The sequence below is a fragment of the Galeopterus variegatus genome, unplaced genomic scaffold (genome assembly GCF_000696425.1).
Source record: "Galeopterus variegatus unplaced genomic scaffold, G_variegatus-3.0.2 Scaffold1303, whole genome shotgun sequence".
NCBI lineage: Eukaryota > Metazoa > Chordata > Mammalia > Dermoptera > Cynocephalidae > Galeopterus > Galeopterus variegatus.
Window position 1 is genome coordinate 1 of NW_007727414.1, and position 13,302 is coordinate 13,302.

A 13,302-nucleotide genomic window follows, 5' to 3' on the forward strand; every position below is an offset into this window, starting at 1 on the left:
CCTCGCGCGGCCAGTGAGCGGGAACCGGTCTGTATGTGGGATCCGAACCCTCGGCGGGAGCGCCGCCATGCTCCCAAGTGGCGCACTGCGCCACCAGGCCGGCCCGTTTAGAGGGTGTTTTAAGGAAAGACACCAGTAGATCATTGGAAGTCATCTGGATACCTTTATTAAGTAGAGACTTTGGAAGTGAAAATCCAGATTTTAATCACACTAGGGTTCCCCCTCTCCTTTAGGTAGAGATTGAGAAATCATTTAAGAACTTAAAAAATAGAAAAACTACCCTTTCTAGTTGAGAGTAAATAAGAGCAGAAAGATAAATATGGTGCTAAGCCAATTCTACTTTTATTTTTAATAAATCTATGTTTTTATCTAAAATAACTAAAATTTTAGCTTACACAGACTTGTTTTGTTGAAAAATATTGTAATCTATAATTTTTATCCTATTTAGAATAATTTAAATTCAAATATTTATAATAATAGTTATCTAAATCTAATATTCCAAAATTATTTCTTGTGTGTGTATATACCTCACTTGCTAATTTACGGATGGCTTATTTCTCAAATAACTAATTAATTTTTATTTTTAGATAACTTAATAAAGGAAAAATCCATTATTCAGTTTTCTGGCAGAACTTTTGTAAAAACTGAAAATATTTTTTTAGGTATGATTTCCACAAATGAAAATTAATATAATCTGTGAAAAGAAGACTATTAAATGCAAGAATTTGCTTTTAACTAGGGATTTAAATCCTAATTTAAATGTATATAATCTCAGTAGTGTCTAGCCAAGGCAAAGCTAGATAACCTTTACCACTTTAAAGATCATTAAGCCTTATTGTTATAGCATATTTGTAAAATATAAACTATCTGCTTTTCAATTGCTGTATTAATCTTGAATTAACAACTACTTATAATGTTTAAATCCTTTATATTCTTCCATTTTATGTATCTATTTATTTATTATTTATGTTTACATATTAGATTGGCTGTCTTCTGTGTATAAACAGCAGTGGCTTGCTATGCTCCGGGCAGAACAAGACAGCGAGGTGGGGTAAGTATATTATATCATATAATTATTCATTTAAAAAGAAAATTTTTGCTATGAACTTTCAAATGCATTTATTATATTGCATAATTCATCTACTGTACTTTTTTTCACCTAGTATTATATTATGATTTTCTTTCATCATATTGAAATATTACTTGGTTTTTTGTTTGTTTGGTGGCTGGTGTTACCAGCACCACTCTCTCCCAAGTGAGTTAACCAGCCATCCCTGAAATATTAGTTGGAACAATGCTTTCATAAAACATGGTTTTCATATTTATATATAGGTAAATCTGATTTTCTTATTTGTGGTAGTATTGTCAAATTCTGATTAATGTAATAAATAGGTTTTGAACATATTTGAGTTTAAAATGAATTAAAAGCCATCTGGTTACAGATGCTTTTCTCAAAAGCGTTTGACCCCCTATATTTATGCACTTTCTTCATTTTAAGAGGAAAATGATCTGTACTTCCAATGTATAATGCTTGGCGATTCATAGAAGTATTTTCACATTTATCATTTGATCCTTATGCTAGCTCCTAGAAATAGGCAGTGTGAAGAGAAAATCTGTGAGTATATAGAAGTGGCCTTAAGAAGTTTTAAATTTTTGCCCCTGATCTCTTTTAACCCATTTTTATACACCAAAGAATTTCCTAAAATAATGACCTAGCTATAAGTTTATATCGAAACAATGAGTGTATGAAAGTGTTATATAAATTTGTTGGGAAAATAGAGTAGTTTGTTCAGGGCCCTCACCTTGGGTCCATTTGGGTGTGGTTCAGCATCCTTTGTAAGCAAATTGTGTGTGTGTATGGAGTTAGGGCACATGTGCACCAATGTGTCTTTTTAGTTTTGTTGCTATTCTTATGTTCTTCAGAGAGAGAGAGAGAGGTAGAGAGAGAGTGAGAGAGAGAGAAAGGGGGAGAGAGAGAGGCCATGCTTTCCAGTCTATGGCTCCAAGGACCTTTTGGCCAGTTACCTAGTTCATAGACCTGAATGAAGGGGTCTGGTGACCCAGCCTGGTGTGTGTGGGGTCTAGTGACCCAGCCTGGCTTATGAAGGGTTTGTGACCCAGTCTGTGAATGGGCTTGAGGGGTCTGGGAGCTCCAGACCTAGACCTAGCTTTACAATTGGCGTCACGAACAAGATTAAGAGAGCTAGACAGTTGACGCTGAGAGCAGGATTCTAGCCACCACAGATCTCCACAAAATTCATGATGACTATGAGGTTATTATTATCCAGGGTTCTTAGTTTCTACTTTATTTGTAATCTCATTTTTTCCAAAGATATTCAGAGCACACTTACCTAGCACAAATACAGTAAGATTGTTAAAATAGTAATAATAAATCAAAATCCAAAAATTGAGAATTAATTATTTAATGGAATTCAGATTTGAATCATTTTCTAATGTATGAGGTAATTTATAAATCATTCTACTTCTTATATATTCAGTTTTTAAATTATGGATGTTCTTTATTTTTCAAGGTTTTCCTCACCTGTATCCTTATTAAGGTTAATATAAAGTCTCATCTAAGATACTGAGCTAGAAAAAGTACCTGGTTTTCTTGCCCTCAGTAGTATATGATTATGTTGCCCCTGATAAAATGTTCTATTTCACAGGTACTGAGCATCTGTTCACTGCTGCAGGGCTCCTAAAGTGAGGAAGACAGTGTATTCCCTGGATACTGGTTATAATCTAGTAAAGTCTCCCTCCAGGGTTCTCCTCTTCCAAACTCTCTTCCACGTTTCCATGAGGGTCATCTTTCTAAAACAGAAACATAATTGTGTCATTTCCCTGCTTAAATATGTCCAGGGACATTTGATGATAGTTAAAGGATTGTTGCTATTCAAGAATATTGAAGGTAGATGGTGAGAAAATTTGGTTTATTATGCTATTTTCTCTACTTTCATATGTTTGCAATTTTTCATAAGTTTAAAAGTAACAGAAAAAAATGCCTAGGAATTCTCTCTTACCTACAGGAAAAGTTGAAAGTTATTAGCATGGCCTATGGGGCCCTTCAACAGTCTATCCCAAATGTCTTTAGCTCCATCTTCTCTTATGTTCATTTTATGCACCAGCTGCACTAAATTCTTCATACATTTGGTATTCTATTATGGTCCAGTCCCTTTTTTATCTACTATCCCTTCTATCTGGAAAACCCTTCCTCCTGCACATAATTCACCTCCCATTTCTAAGCAATAAGCTCCCACTTAGGCACGAATAATATTTACTCTGTGATGAGCCCCCCTCTAGCCCTGAGCAATAGATCTGTGCCTTCTTCATGCTCTTAACATCACACCTCTCCACATTATTGTAATTATTACTTATGTCTACTTCCCTACTAGAATGAGCTCTTGGGTGTTGAGGACATGTTTTTTTAGTTTTATTTATGTTTACTTATTTTTATTTATTGTATTTGTTTCATTTTATTTTTTATTATTATTATATATTATTATGTCTCCAGTTTCTAGGCACTTCATGTTGTAAATATGAATGAATGTATTGTATTACTTTTAGCAGTTGGAATTATCAAGCTAATAATAATGTCATTTATTATTACAAGTTGAAATAACAGTGTTTCCTTTAGTTGTTTAAGGTTTTTAAAGTAAGGAATGAAGAAAAGACAAATTGATAAAATTCCTAGCTATTTTCTATTAAATATTGACTTTATATAGTTATTCTGCATGAAAAATGGTTTGCATGTGAAATAAGTAATATTCAGTAGTAGGTGTGACCAAGTCATGTCTTATAGAAATAAGAGATTTTAATTTCTTTTACATAATAGACTTTTAAGTATTTTATTTTCCTGGTGAGCACAATTTCTCACAGAATTTTTTTTTTCCTCTTCTCTGGTTTGGCTGAGCCCTAATAAAAGTAATCTAGAAGTCAGTGCAATAAGTGAAACATTGAACATTTAAAATATTTAGCAAAGGCAATGGACTAGATTTAATCAGTACATTCTTATTTTTATCTATACCACAAAAATTTACTTTTAAATCTAGTAGCACAATTTACTGTTCTTTTTAACTAACAATTCTTTCTCGATTAGTAGTTGCCTATTTTCTATGAGAGTTCATGTCTTATGTATATTTTTAGGCCTCAAGAAATCAATAAAGAAGAACTAGAGGGAAATAGCATGAGGTGTGGTAGAAAGCTTGCCAAAGATGGTGAAGTAAGTATATGTTGTGACTCTTACTATTCTCATACAAATTGTTGTCTTATCAGTGCATAATATATTTCAAGTAACAATCATGACACCTGTTGTAACTCAGAATAGCTTATTTGATATAGTTTCTATAGCACGATCTCCTGGGCAAGGAGTCATGCCACTGCGCTCAGTGGTGATTGATTACTCAGCCTTGTGTGAGACAATTAAATTTAAACTTTGGGTCCAGATAAGAGACATAAGAAAAGGATCCCTGAGGAAATAGTGTTAAGTCATTCTATTTTACAATTTCCCTCAATCAAAGACTTGCAAACTCTTTGATTGCAGCCCACGTTAAAAATCACCTTTTTTCACTACTATCCAATATAAGTGAAAGAAAAGTATTTAAAATAATACTTACCCCTGCTGTGTCCAGAGATCCTGTTTTCTATATTATTTTTTTTTAAAGCTGATTGTGATCTATTAAATTGATTTTACAACCCACTAATGGGACATGAACGGTATTTTAAAATATTTTATCCTAATTAATCGTAATTTTCATCTCTAAAAAAAATTCAGCCTAATTTAGATACCCATTTGGTTATTGTTCTCCCAAAATTTCCCTCATTTTATTTTTAATTTTTAAAAGTTAATTATTTTATGTTTGCATTTATAATTGTGATGAGTGTTCGAGTATGAAAGAGGAGTAGTTGTCTTCTTTACTCATTCTTTCTTGTGCTGCTTCCAGATCTTGTTCTTTTCTTGTTCCTCATCAAACCACAGCCCCTTTAAAGCAAATGCCTCTACTACACCACCTACTTCCCTTACTGTGGCCATCATTCACTAGGCTCACTGTCTTTCTTTATTACTACTCTCGTTACTGGTTGTGGTGATTTCAGTATCTCTGTTGCCTGACCTTCCTTCCCCCAGTGATCATGTACTCCACCCTCCCTCAGGCACCATTCCCATGAGCATATCCTTAATTTTTACATTACTAATGACTACACAGCCTTCAAAATCTCCATTTCAAGCATCTTATTTTCAGACTCCACCTCCTCTTTCTAGCTCTCTCTGTCTAGTACCTGGACTCCAGCAATTTTTTAACCCCACTGGGATGTACAATACATTGTTCTTACTACCTTTTCCTATCACCTTTCTCACCACATTCCTACTTCTTTCTTTACCTGACTTAAATTTTATGTTCTATCTTAAAATTGGTCCCCTGCTTATACTCTTTAACTTCCCTGTTCCCTCTTTGACTCTGTTAGACTCACCTGGCCAAACCCCAAGTCCTGTTAAATCCCAGCTTTCCATGCACCCCATGCCTACATCCAGACAGATGAAAGTGACTAAAAACCCAGTGGGTTTCACCTGAATGTTTTAACCATAAGTTTCAAGCACGTCTTTAGTGCTACATGGTGATGCTCGTACATTTCCCTAGTGAATTTATTATCTTCCCACTATCCGAGGTGACTCATACCTTCTCTCCTCAAAAGGGCATCGTTATTCTTATCTAATGGTCTTGCTTCTTACAGCAGTAGGAAGAGATTCTGTAATCTTCTTACTAAAAATTCTACCGGTCTACCTACATCCGGAGCTGTGTGCACTGCTTTTCCTCTTGTTAGAATGGATAAACTTTCTGCTTCTATCCTAGTCATCCCCTCTCCTTGTTCTAGACCTTATCCATGCTCACCTATTCAAAAGCTTTGTTCCTACAGTTATCACCTCCCTCTCCAGCATCATCAGTTTTTCTCTTCTACTGGATTATTCTCATTTAGCATATAACATCCTACAATATCACCTATCTTAAACTATGCCTTGGCCCCACATCCCCCTCTAGCAGCCATTCTATTTCTTTGCTCCCCTTTTAGGCAAAACTCACTGAAAAAAAGTTGCCTGTATTTGTTGTCTATACAACCCCTTTCCCTATGCATTGTTGAATTCACTCCAATTTATTCGCACAACTCCACTGAAACTGCCATGCCAACATCACCAGTGATCCCACATTGACAAATCAGTTTTCAGTCTTCTGAAAACTCTTGGCAACATTTGTTCACTAACTCCTTATTGAAAGATTTTCACCACTTGACTTCCAGGACAGCATTCTCTGCTGCTTTTCTATTTCATTGGCTTCTTCTTCTAAGTCTTTGCTAGATCTTCTCCTCTTACTCAACAAATGTGGTGTGACTAGAGGCTCAATTCTTGGATTTCTTCCCTATCTATGCTCACTCCTGAGTTGTCTCATCTAGTCCCATGACTTTACGGCCCATCTGTATACACCTATGACTGCTAGCTCCAAATTCATATATCCACCTGCTCAGTTGGCATCTTTCTTGGATACCTAATAGCATCTTAAATACAACAGTCCCAAGCAGAAGTTCTGATTTTTGTCTCTAAACTTCCTTCTTCCCAGGTGTTCTCCAACCCATGTGCGTCCATTGCATTGGCTCCAAACTTTGGATGTATTTTGGATTCTTCTTTCTTTTGTACCACACCTTGTGTCCATAACATTCCTCAAGACCCTACCCCTGAAATATGTTCTTAGCATGTCTACCACTAACGCAGAGTCCAGGCTACCATTCTTTCTTGCCTGGGCTATTATAGTAGCCTCACACCTGCTCTCCCCATTTTACTCTCACTCCTTTACATTCTATTTTCCATACAACAGTCAAAGTGATCTTTTTATTTATTTATTTTTTATTATTATTATTTTTATTTTTTTTTCCCTTTTTGTCTTTTTTACTGACCGGTAACGGGATCGCAACCCTCGGTGTCGCGCCCGTACCGGGGACCAGCAACGGGATCGCAACCCTCAGTGTTGCGCCCGCACTGCGCTCAGCCAGTGAGCGGGAACCGGTCTCCACATGGGATCTGAACCCTCAGCGGGAGCGCCGCCGTGCTCCCAAGCAGCGCACTCTCCAGTTAGATCATGTCACTTCCTTCCCTAAAATCTTCCATTATCCTCCACACTTGGAAGAAATCCAGTCTCTTCCTTGCCATGGATGACTAGTCCCTACCTTTTCTGGCCCCTAACTGCCTCTATGACCTAATCTCCAGCTTCTATTCCTGCTAGTCACTGCCCCATCCACATAGCCCTTCTTGCTCTTCAATATGCCAAGCGTGTTTTTATCTCCAGAGCTTCGTACTTGCCATTCTCTCTGTCTAAGGCACTCTTTCCCTAGATAGCTACCTCATCTGCTCCTTCAGTGACTCACATCCTTACTCACCTAGCATCTCCTCGGAGACAATTTCCCTTAGCAGCTGTCTAAACTAGCAGTCTCCCCAGCTGCAAGCCCCCTCTTCTACCCCGTCACTCTCTCTGGATGGTCTCTTCTCTTCTATTCCATGAGTATTAGTCATCTCTTCTCCTACCACACGAACATATACACAGATTAAAATGTAAATTCAGAAACTCTGAATATATAAACAGAAACTCTGTTTTATTTTATTTTATTTTTTATTTTTTTGATCCCCTTACCGGTCATCTTTTATTTTTTATTTATTTATTTATTTTTTAAATTTTATTTTGTCGATATACAATGTGGTTGATTATTGTGGCCCGTTACCGAAACCTCCCTCCCTCCTCCTTCTCCCCCCCCCCACCCCACAATGTCCTTTCTTTTTTCTTTTCATATCAACTTCAAGGAATTGTAGTTGAGAAACTCTGTTTTATTTACTTCTTTGTCTCCACTGCATAGATCAGTGCCTGGCATATAATATGTGCTCAATAAATACTAGTTAAATATCGAATTAATGTTATAATTCAGGTGTCAACCAAACACTTAAAGCCCTAACTTAACTTCCCTATACCACACCACCTTACCTAATATGCACTTATTAACTATTAACTGATAGTGTAAACAAACAAACTTGTAAACATCATGATAATATTTAAAGTAACCCAGTTGTGTTTATTACTGTTGGTAAATTACTTAAGGCATTTTAGAGTATTTTTAAAGCAAGGTGGATTTTTATGAGTTCATATTACCTCCATATAGACCCCTAATACCCTAAGTTATACCTACATAGAGTTGCAGTGAAAAGCCTTATTATCTATGACAGAATTGAAGTGTGGAGAGATATTGAAACAGATCATGAAGAGAAAATACTAGGAAAATAGCTCAAGGAATGATGATCATAAAGCTGCTTTTCTGGCTTAGTTATATAGTTTTCTGTTGTAAGCCTTCAGGGGAAAGGCACCGACAAAAAGTAGGGGACCCATGAGAGAAACATTTGGAATGAGTTAGAGAAAAAAAAGACATTTTGAACTTTTTATTTTTGACTTGATAATATGATAAACTGAAATACGTCTCTCTTTTGTATTTATTAGTACTGCTGGCGGTGGACAGGTTTTAACTTCGGCTTTGACCTACTTGTAACTTACACCAATCGATACATCATTTTCAAACGCAATACACTGAATCAGCCATGTAGCGGATCTGTCAGTTTACAACCTCGAAGGAGCATAGCCTTTAGGTAGGATGAAATTCTTCCACCCCACTCCTCCTCGCTCTAGAGGAAATATAAGAAATAGAACAAAACATTGATAATTTACTCCAACAATAGAACTTTGATAAGATACAGTATATGTGAAAGTGCTAGGAAGTGATAAGGCTTCATTCCTATGAAATGTATTGTTAATAATCAAAATCATAAGATCTAGTCAGGGAGAACAAATACGCTGGAATATGAACAATGTAAGCCTGATGCTAGGCTTGAAGACTTGTTGCTATTCCTAGCGAATAAAAGATCCAAACTAGAAATATGGCAAGATATTTTTTCTAGGAAAACAGGTCTGGTATTATCCTCAACTTTCTATAGGATTTGATATGTCCAACTTTGCCTGATAGTTGAGCTGGCAATCTTTTTCTGGAGAGGATACTATAGGCTAACAAGTTGGAAAATTGCTTAATGAACAGATTATTTAAAAGATGTATATTTATACTTGTCTTACTTTATATACAAAAATTAACTCAAAATGAACCAAAGATCTAAACAAAAGAGCTGAAACTGAAACCATGGGAAGAAAACAGGGGAAAAGCTTCATAACATTTGATTTGGCAATGATTTCTTCAGTATGACACCAAAAACACAGGCAACAAAAGAAAAAATAGATAAATTAGACTTCATCAAAATTGAAAACCTCTTGTGCATCAAAAGACAGACAACGAAGTGAAAAAGGCAGCCCATGGAATGGGAGAAAATATTTGCAAACTATATATTGGATAAGGAGTTAATATCCCAACTATCTAGAGAACTCCTAAAACTCTACAATAAAAAAAAAAATCTCAATTCAGAAATGGGCAAAGGACTTGCATATAAACATTTCTCCAGAGAAGATATACAAATGGTTAATAGGCACATTGAAAAGATGTTCAAGGGCCGGCCCGGTGGCGCACTGCTATAGTGTGCTGCTTGGGAAGCGCGGTGGCGCTCCCACCGAGGGTTCGGATCCCACATACAGACCGGCCGCTCACTGGCTGAGCAAGGGGCGGGGGCAACACCGAGGGTTGCGATCCCGTGGCCGGTCCTGGTCCGGTATGGGCGCGACACTGAGGGTTGCGATCCATTGCCAGTCACGAAAAAAGACAAAAAGGAAAAAAAAAAAAAGAAAAGAAAAGATGTTCAACATCACTAATCATTAAATGTAAATCGAAACCACAATGAAATACCACTCCACACCTATTAGGATAACTATTACTAAAAACAGAACAAAAACAAGTGTTGGTGAGGATATGGGATAACCTGAACCCTTGTGCGCTGCTGGTGGCCAAATAAAATGACGAGCCGCTATAGAAAATGGTATGGCATTTCCTCAAAAAAATTGAACATGGAATTATCACATGATCCACCAATTCCTCTTCTGGGTATATACCCAAAAGAATTGAAAGTATGGACTCGAACAGTTATTTGTATATTCATGTTAATAGCAGCATCATTCACAATAGCTGAAAGGTGGAAGCAACCCATGTGTTCATTGACAGATGAATGGATGAACAAAATTCAGTATATGTATACAATGGAACATTATTCAGCCTTAAAAAGGAAAGATTCTGACACATGCTAAACATGGACGAACCTTAAAGACATTATGCTGAGTGAAATAAGCCAATCATAAAAGGACAAATGTTATATGATTTCACTCATAGGACGTACCTAAACTACACAAATTCACAGAAACAGAAAGTAGACTGGTGGTTGCCGAGGGCTGGGGGAAGGGAAAATGGGGAATTAGTGTTTAATGGGTACAGAGTTTCAGTTGCAGAAGATGGAGATGTTCTGGAGATGGGTGGTGGTGGTGGTGGTTGTAGAACAGTGTGAATGTATGTAGTATCACAGAACTGTATACTTAAAAGTGGTTAAAATGATTTCTGTTATGTATTTTTTACCACAATATTAAAGGGTCATTTATAAATTATATCTCACTCAGATAAAGTCTTTTATCAAATACAAGACTTACAGAGAGTATGGAAGAGAAAAAAATATTAAAGTGAGGGAGGGCTTGTGTAAATTAATCTGTGGTTAAAGTCATGTTTTTTTGTTTTCATCTTAGATTACGTTTGGCTTCTTTTGACAGTAGTGGAAAACTAATATGTAGTAGAACAACTGGCTATCAAATACTTACTCTTGAAAAAGATCAGGTATGTTTGATTATTTTTTTGTTGTGTCATAATGTTTGTCTTTTGAATCCTCTTTTGAATTTTTCTTAAGTAGAATTAACATTAAAGTGACATTTTGATTTAAAGACTGGTTTGAAAGTTTTTTGAAGGTAAAGATGAAAGTACCACCTTTACTTCTGCATAACTTATCCCATCTCACTAGAAGCGTTAACTCAGAGAAAAGAAGAAAAAAGAGAACAATTTGATTTGAGGGGTAGGGGAAAGGACATTTTTGTTTATCCTGAATATCATCTTCAAAAAGTTATGAGTTTGTAACTTCTTTATCCATTGTGTACATAAGTGCTTTATTTATATGTCAACAGCAGACATCTGGAAGATGATCTAGCATGTCTCCGTAGCTCCTGAATAGTAAAAGAATATTATTCTCTAGCACATTAGGTTTATAAAATGACAAGTATCTATAATGTTCCCCAAATTATCCCTAAAGCCATTTGTTTCTTCATATATCCCGTGCATGTAGAGGTTTCAAATGTTATGAGGAGAAAGTATACAATTTTCAAAAAGTAAAGTGAAAGCTTTTAAAATATTGAGATTTATTTCTAGTAAAACTAATCACCATTCCAAAGGGCATACTGTTTTAGTAAAGAGCCTGTATAGTTCACATAAATTGTGAGAAGTCAGCGGTTTTCCTCAGACTGAACAGAGTACTGTAAAACATCCTTAGCATTGCAAGGAACCCTAGAAGTGATAGTTATAACCTCACATGTCCTACATGAGAACTCCTTTTGCAGCATTCTTACAGAGGTTCTCCAGCCATTGCTGGAACTTCAGCAACAGAGACTGACCATCTCCCATGGTAGACAGTAAGTGAGAAAGTCCATTTCAAGGCGGATATACAATGTGAAATTTGAAATCTGCTTCTGTTGGAATTCTCTATTGGTACTCCATGCCCTCTGGAGCTGATTGTGACTCCTGAGGGTATGACTATCTTTACTTTCTACCTGGAACTTCATAAAAAAAAAAATTGTCATGGCTCAGAGCAACAAGAGATTGAAAAAGCACCAGTCCAAGATAAAAGTTGCACTCCAAATGATCAGTGGTTTGTTTATTCAGCAAACATTTGAGTCCCTACTGTGTACTAGAGTCTATGCTAGGAGTTGAAAAAAATCAAGACAAGCTTGTGTTAATATGGTATAGTAGAAGTAGCATGATAGAATGAGCTCAGATTACTGTGCAACATTGAGGGAGAATTCTATAACCTATATTGTTGGTTAGGGGTGGGTGTGGTTATTGAAGGAGGAGGAGAAGGGAAGACAGCTCAGGGGAAGAACTTTCCTCTTTGGGAAAAGTTGAAAAATGAATGGATACCTGAACCAAGCCTCAAATGACAAGTAAGATGGAGGCAAAGGAGCACATGGGTCACTCAAGGATCTGAAAGAGGGTTGGAAGAGTTCAGTACAGCTGGAGCAGGGTACGATGGGCTGTGGATGCAGTTTGGAAGGATTTTAGTTGGGGAGTTGTACAAGGGAACTTCAAAAAGTTCATGGAAAGATTCGTATTATTTTTTAATTCTTTTTTTCCATGAACTTTTAAAGTACTCTCATATATGTGTGTTTTACGTAGGTTATAGATGTTTGTTGTAGAAAAAATAGAAAATATAAGTAAGTGGAAACAAAAATACGTATACCTCTCAGAGATACATGGCTGACATTTTTTTCTTCACCTGTATATTTTTTTCCAAATTGGGTCTTACTATTAACTATTTTATGACCTGCTTTTTCTTTTATGCTGAAAACATATGTTTTAGAGTTAGCCAGCTGGACTCAGTTTAGATGATCCTAATTTTGTTTGCAACATCCTAAGCATTGTAATCAGGAGCCAGTTAAACATATGCTGCTTTCTTTCTATCAGGCCTGATCAGGGTGTTGACCTTGGCCACATCGTTGTCACAGAGCTTCTTCCCAGCCTGTTTGATTTGGTGCTTGTTGACCTTGACATCTACAGTGAATACGAGTGTGTTGTCTTCTATCTTCTTCATACAGACCAGTGGTCAGGGGGAACTTGATAGTGGCATAGTGGTCAAGCCTGGGGGAGAGGCAAAATGGGGCCACCTGGCGTGGGCCCAGTAGAAAAAAGCATAGGCCCTCTTTTGGAGCCCAAGTCCAGGAGAGATTAGGTAGCAATTATAACCTGCTTTTTCTGCTACATTGTTGTACATAGCTTTTCTTATCAATAAATATGTATCCACAGCATCATTTTAATTGACTGTACAACATTAATTGTTTTTAGGTATACCATAATTTAGATAATTCCTCTTTATTGGATAAAGTTGTTTCATTTTTTTTCATTATTATAAGAAATATACATATATCTTTGTACCTTTTGATTTTTTAAAAGATAAATTCCAAGAAGTAGAGTTCTTGTCAAGTGGTGCATACATTTTTAATGGCCAAATTGCCCTCCAAAAATACTGTCCAATTTACACTACCC

The 13,302-nt window shown here is 36.4% G+C and overlaps 1 protein-coding gene across 1 annotated transcript in view; it reads left to right on the plus strand.

Moving 5' to 3' along the window:
• The first annotated feature begins 977 nt into the window (after nucleotides 1-977).
• LOC103593220 (germ cell-less protein-like 1) overlaps nucleotides 978-13,302 on the plus strand; it is a 17,669-nt gene continuing 5,344 nt past the window's right edge. Inside the window, exons 1-4 of the mRNA XM_008576169.1 lie at nucleotides 978-1,051; nucleotides 4,144-4,219; nucleotides 8,523-8,668; nucleotides 10,746-10,833. Of these exons, the coding sequence (XP_008574391.1) occupies nucleotides 1,020-1,051; nucleotides 4,144-4,219; nucleotides 8,523-8,668; nucleotides 10,746-10,833 (342 nt within the window). The 5' untranslated portion in view covers nucleotides 978-1,019. The remainder of the gene's footprint in view (nucleotides 1,052-4,143; nucleotides 4,220-8,522; nucleotides 8,669-10,745; nucleotides 10,834-13,302) is intronic.